This window comes from Podarcis tiliguerta (assembly GCF_965153285.1).
Source record: "Podarcis tiliguerta genome assembly, chromosome: 7".
NCBI classification, from domain to species: Eukaryota; Metazoa; Chordata; class Lepidosauria; order Squamata; family Lacertidae; genus Podarcis; species Podarcis tiliguerta.
The window spans coordinates 40,451,708-40,470,022 of NC_139540.1; the positions used below are offsets into that span (position 1 = coordinate 40,451,708).

An 18,315-nucleotide genomic window follows, 5' to 3' on the forward strand; every position below is an offset into this window, starting at 1 on the left:
TGGACTTACCTGAAAACAGCTACAAGCCACTTCCCTCTGTGAGTGAGTATAGTAGTGGCCGATGTAGGTGTCTTTTTCCATTGATGGAGTGATTTGTGGGTGGAGCATGGCCACACCATTTTGTGATCCTTTCTCTTCTTTCTGTTCTTTAGATGTGGCAGCCATTACACCAGCCCCCAAAGTAGCCATTTTGTGTCATGCCATGCCCCAATAGCAGCCATTCCCCCCTCCCAAATGTGCACACTGGCCCAGGAGGCCTTTGTGCATATAGAGCCTATTTACAGCTCAGTGTAAATTAGGCTAATTTTCAGGAATTTTGTCCCCTTTGCCAGGTTGCAAACATCTGTAATGGTGTAAAATACTGCTACTGATGAATGAGTTGGGCTTGATTCAGAAAGGGCATACTTAAAATGAATAAATTTGTCTTGGTTCAAATTGGACTCAAAATTGTTCCTTTGAATTGGGGGGCTCTGGGTTTGGCATGCTCCCAATAGCGTTTTTGGGGATTGACAAGGCCTTCACACCCCAGAGGAATATAGCAAGGACTGCAGGCCTCCACAAGTTCCAGATGAGTCCCAATCCACTCCCTTCCTTTCTTCCCCACCCACCACGATTTACCTGGTAGATGCAACAAAGGTCTACTTTTGTGACCTTGATTGTGGCAATAGTATTGTTGGCTCCATGATCCCTGGAGTAACACCTTCCTGGGGTTTCTGGGTCCCTAGTAAGGAGTCATTCGCTTAAAGAAACTTTGGCCTCCAGGAATCTTGTTGAACATGTTTTTGGACACCAGTTTTCTTGGGCCCAGAACATTTCCCTGTGCTGCTGGAAGGAACTTATTTCACATGGGGAAGCAGAATTCCTCTTGGAAGCTCATATACTGAAAGAGTGCAACATATCATTACACAGTGCAAAGAGAGTTGTTCAATACAGAGACACTAAACCTTTAGACTGTCTTGTTTCATATTATGAAATGGGGGGGGGGGAGCTGTGGTGAGAGTACCTCAGCTATCTGGAACTGTTCTATTTTGCCTTTTTTAAATCAGTGATTATCAGTCATAGCATCTCAGTTACTTATAGAAATTCTGCTTCTCTTCACTCAAATTCCCATGCCCTTCTCTGCAGTAGCTGTAATCCTGAGTCTATTTACACTCATCAATTGGATTTAAGCACATGTAACTGGGCACAACAGTCAGTTAATTACTCTTGTATAGATCTTGTAGTTAAATAACAAAGAATCAAAGCATTCTAGGTTGTCAGTTCTAGGCTGAACAACACCAAGTAATTGTTTGGTAAGCCCTAATCTATATGAACACTGTGCCTGAAAATTATCTTGACATTTGTTAATATGCTTGTGATACAGAATTTTATATTTTCAGGATGAAAGCTCTATAGAAAGTGATGAATTTGATCTGAGTGACTCCACCAGGATGTCTGCTGTGAACTCTGACCTCAGTTCAAATCTCGAAGAAAGAATTCAAAGTCCGCAGAATCTCCAGGGCCAGCAAGATGGTAAGCTAACTTTCTGGCAAATGAAGCTGTGTTTTGTTGATCAGTTCCTTTTTTCTTTTGTTCATTGTCAATGATGTGGGGTATAGGGTAGTAAACAAAGCCATTTCTGCTACTATTCATTCATTATGATGCTTCTGATCTGTGCACATTTATTGTGTCTGTAGACAACTTTAAGTACTGTTTTGTGTCTAAATATTTACTTGGCTCACTTTTGTGACACTTCCCAAAGATGCAAAAATATTCAGCCTTATATATAACATATATTATGAAGAGACAATGGCATTTCCAAATGTGCATGCCTCTAGTTTCTTTCACAAAAGTAAACTACCATTCATTTTTATGGGAAAATATGAAGTATTGCACATGGAGACATTGCAATGCATGGAGGCAAAACTAGCCATACGTAGAGGCACTGAATGTACACCAAGGAATCTGTGGTTTTCCAGATGTTGTTGAACTACGACACCTGTCAGCCTCAACCAGCATGGTCAATGGTCAGGGGTGATGAAGGCCACAGATTCCCCACAGCCTGTTGCATATACCCATGAGTCCTGCATCCTAGCAACATCCCATATCAGAGATAGGCCAAGACCTGAGAACTATGTGAATGAATGGGAAGCCCCATTCACATGCCACACTGAATGTGTATGGAGGGAAACAAGTGAGGTCATTTGTGTTTCAGTTTCTCTGTAATGCAAAGAAAGCCCTACATGCAAACTGTTTTATGAATGTAGCGTCCATGCAGAAATTCAGCTGAATATATGAAGGTAGGGAAGGATAACAGCATGTGCCATCCCACTCCCCAACTCAATGCATTTAATGCAATGCATGGGGATGGCTATTAAATGCAAGGCTGCAGTGAAACCTTGTAATAAACCCCGACTACTTCTCTAAGTATGAAGGTTTAAATTCTTTGCTGTTGTAGAGAGAATAGTGTAACACAATTTGTTAAGACCAGTGTACAGATGCACTCCACTAGAAAACTTCCTTCCAATTCCTAGTGTTCACTTAAAACTGTCACCCCCCCCCCAGTGTCATAGCTCTGTCAGTGCACCCTTCTATACTTCTGCCCCTCTAGGGGGCAGGCACACAATATGCCCACTTCAAGAATCTACTTAAATCTTTGACTATTCTCCTTGTGGCTTCCTATCCTGCTGCCCTAAACTAATTCATTCTGATAGAATTCTCTGTCACTTACTCACAAGCTGCATTCCAGCCTAGCAGCTGGGGCTCTGTTTCTCTTTTCTCTGTTGTACCTTGGGGGATTCCAGCTCACAATATTAGTGTGTCAGAGCCACTAGGGCTACCTGAAAGTAAAAGCTAAAAGTAGGTTCAGTAAAATTCCTTGTCTGATAACAAAGTTCTTTACTATATTGTTTTTAAATGGAAAGTTACAAGACTTGCCATATAAGGGTTTTTTAACAAACAAACAAACAAACAAACTGTGCTTTGAGAGGACAAGTCCCTATCCAAGGGCTCATTTCTGAAAATATAACACTTTCTAAGAGGGTTAAGATTAAGAAGTGGGATCTAGCTGTGCTTGCAAGAATAACAATTGTGTATCTCTTCCTAGTGATGCAGAGATTTTTTGTTGCTGATTCACCTGGTCTATGGCTTACTTCTGAGTACTTGTTATGGCAGGCACAGCTTATTAACTCCTTGGAACCCACAAAAGAGGTTGGGATGATTCTTAAATTCAGGGGATGGATGAAGGGCAGTAGTCCTGAGAATAACTAGAAGTAGAAAATTCAGTCAGAGGTTCCTATTGTTATCTGAATTTCAAAGAAAGCCATAAAATGGAAAAGTGATCATACTGGATTCTAGACCTTTCAGGAGAAATCCTAATAGTACCGAAGTCACCAGTAGCATGAGACCCGTGATGCACCTATGATTAGAGCAGAATGGTAACATGTGTTGCTCATTATAAAAAATCACTAATTCCCCAAATCTAAACATATCTCTGTGCATGAAAATGCTATTACATGTATGAAAGCATGTTTAAGGCTGGGTATATGCAGTTCCTAGATACCTAGTTTTAGGAAGTAATCCAACTGTAATAAATGAATGAGTGCCATATGAATTGTGATATAACAGTTTGATCAGCACAAAGCACCATTCATACACAGCTTTGGGGGTTCTTATGCATAAGATAAAAACTCTTCTCCATTGAACTGAAGAAAACCTCCTCAAAACCTGAGATCTACACATGTGTTCTATACAAATCAGGTACATTTCAGATTGCCTATTATCTGCTGCAGTTGTATTTGTGACTGCGTAAGTAGTGCAAGCACTAAAAATTGAAGGTGGGGGGAGAAATCTACCTAAGTAACATGTCTTATGTTGACAACAAACTTTGGTGTGTGTCAGAATTTAAGATAGTTACTTAGGCTTTCTGCTGCTTCTGTTGCATTAAAATTTGCGGACCAGACAATCTAGTTTATGAAGTGCCTTGGCTAAAGTGAGCTGGCAGAATAATGTAGAGAATCTCCCTGCTTCTATTGTGCAGCACCAGCTCTGAGAATAAAAATACATTCTCTGCCTCCATGATTGTCAGTCTGCCACCTTTCACAAGCACTGAATTCTTTTGTCAATAAAGAAAAAGAAATTGAACATTTACATCTGCATGCTTCAGAATAAGCCTTAGGGCTGAACTGAAAATTAATTGAAGTGTTATTTTTTTCATGGCAACATCACAAAAGTTTCTCCATACTGGGAGTAAATAATATCACTGTGTCGAAGAAAATTAATGCCTTTGTCACCTGTGAATAATTTAAGTGAAGCTGGCATATATCATTACTTCACTGACTTAAATTATATTCAGTTTCTTCAAAGAAATGAGTAGGGTCCATTGAGCTTTCTGAGGTGCAGTGTGAGTTTCACAAATTAATATCAACTGTAAAAGAAAACATTAAATAACTATCGCCTACCAACACAATTGTAGCACATGTTGCAGACACTTTAACTATTTCTTTGTGGTTAATATAAGGGAATTTCAGTGACAGTGGAATGATGGTTCAGCTGAAGACAGATAAAGTATTACTGATAAAGCATTAGATATTGAAGTCATCGGATAACCTGCAACATTTCTAGCTGGTGACAAAACACTAAGGATTGTCTGTAAGGAAGAGTGAATTGCTCTTTGAATCAGGTCAGTTGCCATAGCAGAAATAGATGCTTGTCCTTAGAGATAAGTAGGACTCCTGAGATGCAGTTTGCTATCCTCTGGCCTTTAGTATATAGAAATTTCACTCCAACCTCAACAGAAAAGCTGCGGATGCTTCCTTTCTTTTGAGGTTCCCATATTCTTACACTGTGCTCACACATGTTCCTTCTTACATTTCTTCCCTTTTTACTTTTATGCCATTATTTCCAATTATCATTTAGTGAATTTAAATCCTGCCCTTTCTTCTGAAAGAGCCAAGGGTTGCATTCCCCAGCTCTTCCAAGTTTGCAAGGATGGTACTTTCAAGGCCAATAAATAAGTTACAAACAAGTACTTTGACTGCCACTTGAAACAGCAAGTTGAAATTCCTACTCACAAGAAAAATGTCCCTTGCAATCTCTAAACATAAAGTATAAGAAGAATTGCTTGGATGTTTTTACCTCTTTAACAAAGTACTGACTTCCCCAAAACAAAATCAGAAGTGGATCCCTCATCAGGGATACCACATAAGCAGACTGGTAGAGCCAACCAAACAGGCAGCACCAGCTTGTTCTAGTATATCCTGGAACATATCCTAAGAAAAACAGACAGCAGAGTCAAATTAATAATAATAATAATAATAATAATAATAATAATAATAATAATATTTTATTTATACCCCAGCCTCCCCAGCCGAAGCTGGGTTCAGAGCGGCTTAGAACAGTAAAAGTAACACAGCATTCTAAAATCAATTCATTCTAAAATCAATTCAGAATCAAATTAATGGCAACCATTGGGCTAGAGTTCTATGAGGATTACCAAAGGAGAGGCTCAGTCTGTGCCTTGGCCAAAGGTCTGGTGGACAGCTCTGTCTTGCAGGCCCTGCGGAAAGATGTCAAGTCCCGCAGGGCCCTAGTCTCCTGTGACAGAGCGTTCCACCAGATTGAGGCCACAGCCGAAAAAGTCCTGGCTCTGGTTGAGGCCAGCCTAACCTCCATGTGGCCCAGACCTCCAAGATGTTTTTGTTTGAAGACCCTAAGGTCCTCCGTGGGACATACCAGGAGAGACGGTCCCGTAGGTACGAGGGTCCTATACTCTGAATAGGGATTTAATTCAGCCTGCACCTAGCCTGTTGTGGGAAGTGAATTACCAAAATGGGTATTGTGATAGATGGCATTATGCGACACCGCTCAGATATTCAGTTATCATGTTAATTTCTAACATTTTCATTTGTCTACACATTATCTTGCCCAGATCTGGAAATTTCTGTTCTTGGGCAGGCTTTGGTGCTGCTTCCGGTCCCTTACTGTTACAGCTCCCAAGTTGCTAGTCCCTTAGATTCTGCTCAGAGGTTATACAGCCAAGTGTGCATAGCCTTGGGGCTCAGGGAACCTGCCCATTCACTCTCCATACAATCAGGATATGTGGGGAAAAATCAGCTGGATAGAAAAGCAGAAGACCATGTGTCAAGATCCTAGTAGCTAATGAGTTTTGGACAAAAACTGAAGAGACCTGAGATCAAAGGTCTAGCTGATCATGAAGCTTACGGACAGACCATTGAGAATCCACTTTCAGTCTAGCCTGCCCCACAGAGATTTTGTGATGCTGCAGTTGGCATGGGGAGCACTGCCCTTCCCTCCTGAGCTTCTTGAAGAAATGGTGGTGTAAAAGTATAATAAAACAAATAAATGTAGGGTAATTTTTTAGATGATCTTCTTGACATATCAATACCTAGATTGGCTGCTGCTCCAAGCAGTTTGAAAAGTCATAAAAAATAAATAAAACATACACAGAAAAAGCTAATAATTATACACTTCTAAATGCACATGCTTGTTGATCCCTTTTCCAATTGGTTTGGGGTTTTTTTTGGTGGGGAGGAGGGAGGTGTGCCTGTTTATGTTTTTCTTTCCTCTGTAATTTGCTTTCAGTAAATGAAAATGTTATTAGACATGAATTATGTATTTAGCAAATGCAATGCTGAGTTGTGACTGGTCCAACGTGATGAGGGAACAATCACATTTTCCACACCGCTATCCCAGCTGCACAACTGTCACTTTCTATTACTCCTGCCCTGAACAATTGAATGTGGCTTATAAAGACAATAATTGCTTCAAAATTGTTTGTCATGTTTGACTTGTTAGCAACAATCTACCAACCGTTGGTTACAATCAACTTCTTCGTTATTACTGCATAATTACATAAGTGAATATTTTAACCAATAATACCCCAGAATGAAAATTATCTTCCCTTCTGTAAACAACACAGAAATATTTTTGACACTTCACTTTCCTCTTTTTACATTAGCCAGGCTTAAATGAGTGACTTTATCCCTAAGTCCAGACCTAATGCAATAGCATATATTACTAAAGCTAGCAAAATGCAGCTAAAAGAAGGAATTGTGTTCATACTCTCATCAATTTCATTCACTGCAGATCCAGAACCAACAGTTGGTGAACCAAGGGCTCCAGGAGCTTGGAACTTCACTAGTCTAACCCATTTGTGACTGCAACCTGTTAAACACATGCAGACACAGAGGGCTGAAGACTGGGGAGGGGAGAAATCTAAGTCAATGTAATTACCTAATATTTAGAGACCCCCAGATGTCAGGGAACTGCCATCAGCTCAGAGGCGAGAGATGGAAGGGCAGTTGTGTTATAGGGAGCCTCCGAAAATCTTGTGAAGCAGTTCCTCTTCTGGCAAGGAGGAAAGCCCCACCTCCAGTGGAGAAGAGGTGCAGGGACCAGGGGATTATAGGGAGAGCCTCAACACCGAGCCTGAGCAAACCGGAGAGGCAGGAAGTACGCCCTTGCCAGCACTCATTCTGCGCAGTAGGCTTTTGCACAGGGAGGGGTGGAAAAGGCTGGGGGTGACACGACTTTTATGCTGGGGGAGGTACAAAAACCGACCACTCCCAGATTCTGCTAGTGACTGAGCCAGACATGAACTTACAACGCTCTTCACTGTAAATAGTTTGCACCAAGAATAAAGCCTAGAAAAGACAGGTCGGAGTCTTGCCTGTTTACTCTCAAGCAACCACACCAGCATCTGACACTTACCTTTGAAGAAAAAATAGCAGGTGTAATGGTTCTAGGGGTTGCTCGTGCGTAAGCCGGTGCAAACACCTGGCTGGATTGCCTGAGCGAACCTTTTCTGTCTGGACAGCCACTCACCCGTGGCTGTCTCAATCGCTGGCAGAATCCGTCAGTGGGCGTTTCTTAAACTTCTTCCAGCAAAGAAGCTCTTTGATGCCTAGTCTCCTCCTACTCTTTCTGCGCGAAAGTCTTCTGTGCAAAGAGGGCGTAGGTAGCGGAGGACCTCTACTCTCCCCGCTGGTCCCCACAAGGAGTCATGGGACCGCCTCGTCGCTTCCCCCATCTGCCCCCCTTCTCCACTGGTGCTACACTGATTCTCTTCCCCAGAAGATGGGCTGCCTCTCCCAATCCCGGGACGCTCTCCGGAATCCCTCTGGATTTTGCTCTCTCCCCCCGGCACTGATGGCAGTTCCCTGACAGCAGGCAGTCACAGTGACCCACCACCACCAAGCCAAAAAAGTTGTCCTAGCTGTGCATCAAACTTCTCTCATGTTGCTGGGGAATATCCTTGGCTGCAGAGGACATTTCCATAAGAAATACAGATTGTTCTAAGCAACTGTAGCCATATCGCTGGAATGTAAAGTCATAAAAATCCATTCTCAAGTCACAGTCTGAGTGCAGCTCTCACCTGTTTGTCTTATAGTTGAAGTTTAAGGAGCTGTGAACAGTTTTAGCAATACACTTCTCCAGTTCAAAGGGAGGAATTCAACCTTGCACTCTTCTGACCATTCCATCTGCATCAGCATTTCTACTTGCCACACTGAATGACCCCACTCTCCTACCCCTGTGCAGTTCTGAGAGTTCATCTGGCCCACCAGAGTGGGTTTGAGGGAGGCATAGGGGCATGCAGGGGGAGGAACCCTCTTGTGCTAGCAGGAGCCCTAAGCTGTTTAATTCAAACAAGGACACTATAGGGAAAACAAAAAGGGAAATGTGGCACCATCAAGCTTCAGCAGCTTTAAAAACAAAACAATGAAAATGGTACTGAAATAGCACAAATGTTTGCTAAAATGAGTATTTTGTGAAGAACTTGCTGGACTCTTGAATGTGCTACTTTTGAGGTGAACATTCAAATGAGAGGATATTCTGCGCAATGGTAGAGGAATGTCAGGAGGTGATAAGCTGTGATCTCACTGACTATCCATGAAACATCTAAATGTACATCTTGCTGCTGCAAAATTTTCAAAGTATACAAATTATACACAAGTCAGCTGTGGTGTCTTTTATCTTGCACAAAACAGCTTGTACAAACTTCCCCATGTTCTACAGAGGAGTTCACTCATGGGCGCACATGTTCCTGCAGGGACCTTTCCTGGTGCCTGGAGTCAGTGGCGGAACTTCATGCTCCGGCACTGAGAGGTGGAGAGTAGGTGGGGGCAGAGCTGGCACACATCCTGGGGGCGTGGTGCTGCCCGCAGGGGCATGGTGCCCAGCAGGGGTGGAGGGGGCAGCCACGATGGCACCCCACCAGGATCATGCTGCCGGGGACTGTGCGCTCCCCCCGCATTCCTCTTCCTCCACCAGAGCCTGGAGTGTCCCATCCCTTTCTCCCTTCCCCTGCTGAAATTAAGCTTGAAAGAAGTGCTCTATTTTAGCCAATAGAATAGGTTGTGATGTGTGTTTCGTTGTGGTATGTGTGCTCATGATAGTTCCTCTGGTTTGCAAATGAGAACAACATCAGAGGTCTCATTCTCTATATGTAATGTCCACTCAGAGTCATACCTAGGATGAAATCATGTTTGCCTCCACAGAAAAGAGCAACAGAACACTGAAATTGAGGATGTGATTGACACGGGTGCAAGAATCTCCTTCATGGAGAACTACACACAACATTCAGGGACACTAGCCACCCTCTTCAGAACTGACTCAAAGTCACCTACTGAAAGTGACTGGCAGTAGAATCTACAAAATAGCAAGCAGTTTAGATAGCTTTTTAGAAATAGATAACCCATCTATAATCATGACCTGTACATTTTTAAAAACAATTAAATGATGACATCAAAATGGATCTAGTAAATAGTTCAGTGCTACATTCCACAGAATTTTCTGTCTTGACTATGGATTCTATAACGGGAATGCTGATGCAGCTTTATCTACCACACTGGAGACAATGCTATAAAAGCATTATTAGAAACGACAGGTCATTTAAAAAAAAATTGAACTCTCTTGTGTTGTATTTCCACTGTGCAAACTTGAAGGGTATGACCCAAACTGACAGGCTGCATGTTGACCACTGATCTATGCAATCCACAATCATTACATTTCAAATCTGTCTAAATTGAAAGTGAGAAAATAAGTTGACTGCACTTGTCTTGAGTAGGAAGAGGCTTCTGTAGGTTGTTTCCATGGAGCTATCTGCTTCTTGTTTTCATCTCTGTATGAAGGACTGTTACTCACCTGCCATTTTCTACTGTAGAAACCCAGAAAAACAACAACAAATACACACCATTCAGAACAGATGTGAGGCATGTGCTTTTTGAAAGCTCCGAGGGATAGTTGTGTTCAATGATATCACAGGGAAATAGGTATACTTTACTTTGGTCAGATATATTAATGTTTATATAAAATTATGGAACAGGACAATCACTTGCAAAACAACTGGGAAACATGGCCCCTGATCCACACTTACAGCACTATGTATGTGCTGTGCGCACCTACCAGTTCTTGCCAATGTCAGCTTGGGCAGTTGCTTGGAGAATCAAAGCCTGAAGCCTTTCACCCCTCATCCCAGACAGATTGATTTAATTCTCCACTCCAGAAGGCTATTATTGCTGCCAAAGCTGAAAAATTGGGGGAACGTTTCACCAAATATTCTCCATTAGCCCATGTGGGAGCAGGAATTCTTCAATATTTTAATGGGGAAGGGCAGCACAACAACAATGGCACAGCTTCTTTCCTTTAGCAGCCTGGCCACCACTTTACACCCCTCACAATGCCTTGCATTATTAAGAGGCATTGTGTATTAGAGGCAGAGACTATTCAAATAATAGCCCCCCCAAAAATTGTCCTCCATTTCAGAAAAGGGGCAAAAATATTCTCAGATTTTCATTCCAGAAAAATCTCTTTTGAGAAATTTTGGGTCAGTTCTGAATTCTCATTTTTTACATCTGTAGCTTTGGTGATGTTCTAGAAATTCGGCTCTTAGGAAATGACTTTATGACAACTAATGCTAGTGTAGAGCTATTTCAGAAGATACATCAACATGAGTAATTATTGAAATGATGTTTCGATATGATATTTCTGAATGAGTTGTTCCGTTTCTTTGTAAACTTAGCAGCCTTTCCTACATAAAATAGTAAAAAGATAGAAATCAACATTTATATTAATAGCCACTAGAGGTCTGCTGATATCAAAACATAGGCAATGTGAATTTATTTCTGCAAAGTGAACTCTGTCTAAAGTATTTTATACATATTTTTGTTCCCCCACCCTTAGCATTACTCATAATCAGAGGTGTTAACAAGGATTTGTGTTTTTTTGATAAGTTGACTAATTTAAGGTGTAGACTTTTCTTTCAACTTTTGCTTCTCTGTGAATTGGAACACACGGGTGCTTTCCCTTTCTCACACTGATGTTTGTGGCAATGCTTATATTCCATCACTAGGTGCCATTATAATGCTATTTGATTTGGTTCAAAATTTGCCTCCTCAAACACAAGCCCTGTGCAGACATTATGATGAATGTGTGTGTAGACGGGGGTGGAAGAGATAGCACAGGGCTGTTTCTGCTTCAGACATTCACACATACAGTTTAATGTCTGCCTACAACCTACATGTGTACAAGTACACATGCATAGGACTCTTTCCTAACATACACACCATTCTGTGTTTTCAAAATTCCTGATCATGTGGCTATAACCCTGTTTGCAAATAGGTGTATGAGAGATAATTCTCCAGCTTGGATTTTCAGGGCTTGCAAAGTTCATTTCTTCTTTGAGACAGTTTTTACATGCCCCTGAAATGATTATAACAGCATCTCTACTTTTATGCAAGTGTTAGAATGAACCTGTAAAGAGATCTGACAGGCTTCTACACTTGGCACACTTCATAGGCTAGATACACTAGAGACACTTTGTGCTTGTGCTTTATGTGCACATAAAAGGTAAAGGTAAAGGACTCCTGGCAGTTAAGTCCAGTCACGAACAACTCTGGGGTTGCGCGTTCCTCTCACTTTACTGGCCAAGGGAGCCAACGTTTGTCCACAGACAGTTTTTCTGGGTCATTTGGCGAAACCAGAGCAGCGCACGGAAACGCTGTTTACCTTCCTGCGAGAGCAGTACCTATTTATCTACTTGCACTTTGACGTGCTTTCAAACTGCTAGGTGGGCAGGAGCTGGGACCGAACAATGGGAGCTCACCCCGTCGCAGGGATTTGAACTGCTGACCTTCCGATTGGCAAGCCCAAGGCTCAGTGGTTTACACCACAGCGCCACCTGCGTCCCCTTATGTGCACATACATGCAGCAAAAAATTCATGCCCAGTGTAATTATCTACATTTCCTTGATTTGTAGGTTTTGAGGCAGCCCTCGCTCCTATATAACTGTGAAACACAGGGAGAGGGAGAGGGAAGGGGGGCCAGCTCTCTCATTAGACAAAACGAGGTGACCACTACAGGTGGCAGGTGCTAAGGGGCAGCTGTGGCAGTGCTCTGACTGTTCCTCCTATGTCCATTTCCTCCTACAGTCGTACCTTAGTTGCTGAACGCCTTGGAAGTGAGTGTTCCGGTTTTCGAATGATTTTTTGAAACCAAACATCTGGTGCGGCTTCTGTGGCTTCCGATTGGCTGCAGGACGCTCCTGCAGCTAATCCGAAGCCGCGCCTTGGTTTTCAAATGGTTCCAGGAGTTGAACGGACTCTGGAACGCATTCTTTTTGAGGACTGTGTATGTTGCATGCCTGTCCTATTACCAGCACAAATTGTAATATATATTTAGGACCCACTCTGTTCTTCTGATTATACCTGGTTTTAAATGATTTTATTATTGGATTTTTCATTTTTGTAGCCCAGCCTGATATGTTACGGTGAAGGGTCAGTAAGGAATCTAAACAGCAACAACTGTCAGCCCACACACATTCTGTACCTGTAAAGGGGCACCATTGTGTCCTTAGTCCCAAATGTCTTCCACTTGCCCCAGGGTCAACAAATGGAGCATAAATACAGTGGCCGCCTGTGAACTCAAGAAAAAAGCCAATGGTCCTGGATTTTAGCAGGTTAGCAGGGCTCAAGGAATAATGCAGAAATCTTTTTTGGTTTTGTTTGCACTAAGTTCCTCAAGAAACCAAGACAAAGAAACGTAAGGGCTATAAAAGAAGTGACAACAGTTATCACACTTTGCTGTAATACTGAGTATTGGACATAGCCTATTAACATATTTTATTTAAAACATTTCCCCACTACTATGATAGCCTAATAACATGTTTGTAGAACTGTGGAGTATTCCAACTTGATTGAGTGCCCCACATTATATTGTTCCTATTATGTTAAAGGATGGCAAGGTTAAGACGGTCTGATTACTGTCCTCCAGGACGTTAATGAAGAGAGGGAATATTTTCACTCGAGCCAATTTCAGAGAGTGATATATTACCTAAATGTATTTTCATGTAGATTCTTGAGAACACCAGCTATTAGACTATTATATACTTTTACTATACCATTAAATAGCAATTTTCATGTAAAATTTTGGACAAGTTTGATGTAAAATTTTGGATAATTGATAGCATATTTTCTATAAATCAAAATTGCACTGATTTTCTCACTTTTAGTTCCGCTTGAGGTGCCATTCAGCTTTCATATGACAATTTTCTATATCTGAAGCAAAGGCCAGATGGAACACTTCCACTGATGTTACTTTATAAAACATAGTGAAAGTGAGCTATATCCAGCAGATTATATCTAGCTATGTCTTTTTCTATTATATTTGTGAAAACAGCACCACACCTGACTTCTTCTATAATTTCAACTATTTATTGCTTTCAACTTACTGATAAAAACCCATAGCAGACTATCTGGCTGAAGGTTCCAGCTTAATGCAGAACTGACCCTGGCTAGTAGTCCATCTTGGCCCATGATTTTTTTGCCCCGTGAGGGGATAATGCTACAAAAATAAAACTGTTTCTTGCTGTTCACTCACATGGCCTGTAGCAACCCAGGGACTCTTAGGATTGGCTCTTAAAGAGTCTGTACACATTTTCCTTCTATAGGTATTATACTGAAGTAAAAGTTTGAAGGAGCTGAGGGCATGCTACAACTTTAACTGTGTTGTTGTTCAGTTGTGAGCAGAAGTGGGCAGCCTGTGTTTTTCCACATCATGTTGTTTTCCAGCTCCCATCAGTCCTAGCCAACATGGCCAACGGTCAGGAATGATTTTCTTACAGTTTTAAAAAACTGCCAATTCTTTCATTATTCCAATATTACTATTGCCTCAAATCCTTATTTTAATATACTTACACTCAAGGACAGGTGATTGGCAGGCGCATTTGCTAAATTCTGCTTATTATGCCCTCTAACACCACACAGATTTTTTTTTTTTTAACACAGCCAGGTGTTCAGAAACCTGCTGTGTTATTCCAAGGCCCGCACTTTTTCCTCACTTAAATTTTTCACCATCTTTCTTCCCATTTTCCTGTTCACTCAGTGGGAAAGTCTCTGAAGTAGTCTCATGCTGGCTAGGCAATTTACTGCAAAATTTCAGATAGGATACAAAATTGAAGTTCTCAGCAAATGTTTCCTCCTGTTCCAGGTAGCTACATTCTGAGGATTTGCTGAGCTAGGATTAATAGTTGCCTCCATCTTGCCAATATTCTTTCTGGGTGTTTAATCATTTGTTAAAACAAAAGCAACTTTTGGATTTATATTAATTATACAGTATCGTATCGGGATAAATAATCCAATCCAATGGATAATGTTAGTTAGGAGATTCACTCAAGTGGTTTGATTCATTCAAGTGATTTCATCTTCTCTCAAGTTGAATAAAACCATCTATTTCCCCCAGCTATCTACAGTCAAGCCTGAAATGTCAAGCATTAGACAAATAGGCAAACCAAATGCAGGCTCTGGCATCTTTCTCAGGACTTTAAGTCTCTCTCTTTTCAGCTCTCTGTCATAAATTTTTCACCCCACACCATCAAGGAAGAGTTATTTTTGTTTGAATTGTCTCTGGCCTTTCAAAGCTGCTTATAAATGCAGCTTTTGCATTAGAGACAGCCCTGTGGCATGGGATACCAGTAACAGTGGGACCCCAGTTTTCCAACTGCTCTGTCACAAGTTGCTGCAAATAAACTAATTTGCTAATGGAGAATGCACTTTCACTGACAGCATTTCTGAAGTCCTTAACTGATCCACAACACATGGCCAGTAAACACAGCAGTAATACAATCTTCTGTTCATCAGTCAGATATACAAACATATTGGCCACAGAAAACTAGCATCACTTCCTGGCAAATATTTATCAATGAATTCTTTGGGAGATAACTGCAGCCTCATTTAAAGGGGGAGATATGCAAATGAAAAATGCTACTATTTTCTTTGCAGTTGTTTTCTGCCCAGTTTTTAATTTTACATTATCTTTCTAAAACACTAAATAATACATTCCACTATGAATTTATTTTAGTGGACAATAGAAAGTAAAGTTACACTCACATCTCAATGCTAAGCATGTATCCTTAAAAAACAGGTATAGTATTGCTTAGTAACCACTGTAATTTTCAGTGGGACTTACTCACCCATTGGTCCAATACATGGGTGTTGGTCCAATACATTTTGCTGCCTGAGGTAAATGATAAGATGTCCACCCCATTCCCCCACCCCCACTCCAGTTGCAGAGCTGGCTAAATCATGAGTTGAACCACTTCAACAGTAGTAACAGGGTAGCAACCTTGCTGCATCTGAAGCAGCAGGCTAGTTTAAGGGGACCAGGACAGTTTGCAAAGTCTACCCAGGTCTGTCCTCCAAGCAGAGAGGCCACAGAAATTGCAGACAATTTCCACCTGGCCTGGAACGGGGCCCTGACTCACTCCATCCATCCACAAAAAAGGTGAGGCTGCTAAAGAGACCAGATACCACCTTGCTGTGAGTCCTGAAGGACCTGATCTCTGCCTTCCATCTGAAAGACAAATCAGAAACAGAGAAGTGAGTGATCAAATATATAAAGTACAGCTTGATTACACAGGCAACCTGATAGGAAAAGGACATGCTATGAATTGAATTGGTTTTTTAAAAGGATTTTTATTTCATCTCCTTTTTGAGAGAGGAAGGTGGAGAGCTGTAGGTCAGCTTTGTTTTGGGGTAAATGAAGTAACAGTAACAAGAAATGCAAGGGAGTGGATGGACTTCATTATTTTTACTTTGTTTTCCTTTGTATTTTCAGGACATCCAAATTAAATACTTAGTGGAGACAGGTGGCGGGAGGGGGAGAGGGAGAAGGAATATTCTGTTTATATTGTTAGCGTTTGTCTTGAACCCATGAAATATAAATCAATATTTTGTTAGCGACCTTGAATATGGTATTTCAGAACAGTGGGGTAAAATACATCAAATAAACTAATAAATGGCCCTGTGTCTTTTCCTGTGCTGGCAAGGGGGCTCGGCAATCTTGATGGGATTTGCTATCTGGAGCAGAAGAATTCTTACCTGTTCCAAAAGCTTTCTACATACCTTGTTGCACAGCATTATTTCAAAAGTAGCTGACCTCATGGTCAGAGCCAAGTGAGGATTCCCAGGTAAGATCCTCCCTCTATTGTGTGGGCAGGTAATCCCTCCACCACCTGGCCTGATCTCCTTGGCAACGCTTCCCCCAGGTGGGATTGGACAATTGACTGGGGTAGGCGGAGACCTCCAGGTATCCCACCTGAGGGAAGGCGAAGCCAAGCCTATGCTGATGGAGCCACTCCAGATCCAGGGGCTGCGCGCATCCATGCAAAGGGCACCCCCTTTTATGCAGGGAGCGGTCATTATTTCAAAATTAACTGACCTCATGGTCAGTGAAGATAACTGATGCTTCAGTTTGCACATGCTCAGCAGTTTCATTGTTACATAACAACAACTCTTGTTGCCATAACAACAACCAAGCTCACAATGTTCACCTTATATTGCCAATAAGACAGGGAGCAGCTTTCCCACTTTTGACTACAATAAAGCTCAGAAAAGTTGTTTCCATAAATCATGGATACCAGATCAGGGAAAACCACAATAGGCCTTGTACTTGTATTATAAATGGATTCCCAGTGTTTTTCTCTTTGTCTGCCTTAAGTTCCAACAAGGTTTTCAACTGATAGCATCAGCACAAACATTCTGATGCTGCAAAAAACTACATGGCACTCTTTTCCTGTTTCTCCCCCCCCCCCCTTCAAACTGCTGTGCTGTTTAACATACAAAAGGGAAAGCAGGTGGTGTTTCTGCCAAACTATAACCTATTTATAACCAGCAGGCCAAGAGGGAGTTCAGTATCTGTGTTGGCTGAGGCAGGGAGAAGAAAGGAGACCCTGTTGTGTGGAAACGGACAGAGTAAACAATAAGGAGATATTAAGAGACTCGAGACTGTACTGAGCCTTGAGGGAACAAGCAGAGGTCTTCAGAAATGCTGAGTAGTTGACAGATGACTTCTGGAAGGGCAGTGCTCAGGGGAGGTCACCCTCAGCCTTCCCTGCTGCCCCTCCCTTCTGAAATATTATCCTAGTTGTTGGGAGGGAAGGTGTGGAGAGATTCAGTAGTGACAGAAAAATCTTTAAGCCAGGTACAGTGGTACCTTGGGTTACAGACGCTTCAGGTTACAGACTCGGCTAACCCAGAAATAGTACCTCGGGTTAAGAACTTTGCTTCAGGATGAGAACAGAAATTGTGTGGTGGTGGTGGCATGGCGGCAGCAGGAGACCCCATTAGCTAAAGTGGTACCTCAGGTTAAGAACAGTTTCAGGTTAAGAACGGTCCTCCAGAACGAATTAAGTTATTAACGTGGGGTACCCCTATATATTGTTGGTGATGTGATCGAGGCTGCAAAATGGAAATCCCAGTGCCTCCTGGTTGAATCTATTAACCAGAAAGCCATTCAAAACTTCACTTCCCAGATTCACTGGCATCAATAAACACCCTGCAGCAGTGGCAAGGAACACTGGCACCAGGGTGAGTTACTGTACTACAAGTCAGGCCCAAATTTTGTGAGAGATGAGTTCAATTGTTTGTTTATTGTTTTCTGATGCACACAGCCCAATTAACATTTAACCGTACTAGAGTATGGGGACTTTTTTTGGGATGTTCACAGGTATTGGGACATTCCTTAATGGCACCCTAAATTGGTCACCTGAGATGGCTTCTTCAGTCTACTCTACGGAAGGCTCAGAACTGTGCTCAGTAATATTCCTTGTATTGCATTCTCGAACACCAAGACAGGAAAAATCTGGAACTTTACATCAGAGCTTCCAGTTAGAAGCCTATGTGTAAAATAGTGCCTTGTGAGGGGAATCTATTTAGCAAATAAATTCCCCTATGCTTTTGAATTCTGGTTCATTGGTTCTAATTGCAGAATCATATGTTGGTTGAAGTTTTGGCCTATTTCCAATACTACAGAGCACAAGGG

At 41.8% G+C, this 18,315-nt stretch overlaps 1 protein-coding gene and 1 long non-coding RNA gene across 6 annotated transcripts in view; one reads left to right on the forward strand and one right to left on the reverse strand.

Moving 5' to 3' along the window:
• The window catches only part of NOL4 (nucleolar protein 4), a 115,150-nt gene that overhangs the window by 51,870 nt on the left and 44,965 nt on the right, over positions 1 to 18,315 (forward strand). For all 4 annotated transcript variants that reach the window (XM_083451639.1, XM_083451638.1, XM_083451641.1 and 1 more), the window contains one exon: positions 1,380 to 1,512. In XM_083451639.1, the coding sequence (XP_083307765.1) occupies positions 1,380 to 1,512 (133 nt within the window). The remainder of the gene's footprint in view (positions 1 to 1,379; positions 1,513 to 18,315) is intronic.
• On the reverse strand, positions 10,468 to 17,263 carry LOC310682655. 2 transcript variants are annotated; one of them, XR_014514070.1, is made up of 5 exons: positions 16,714 to 17,263; positions 16,374 to 16,431; positions 15,467 to 15,846; positions 12,826 to 13,014; positions 10,468 to 10,526 (listed from the first exon to the last, which is right to left on the reverse strand). It is a non-coding gene; the product is annotated as an uncharacterized lncRNA (long non-coding RNA). The 2 variants fall into 2 exon arrangements; XR_014514071.1 differs by having other exon boundaries at positions 12,826 to 13,045; positions 16,714 to 17,262.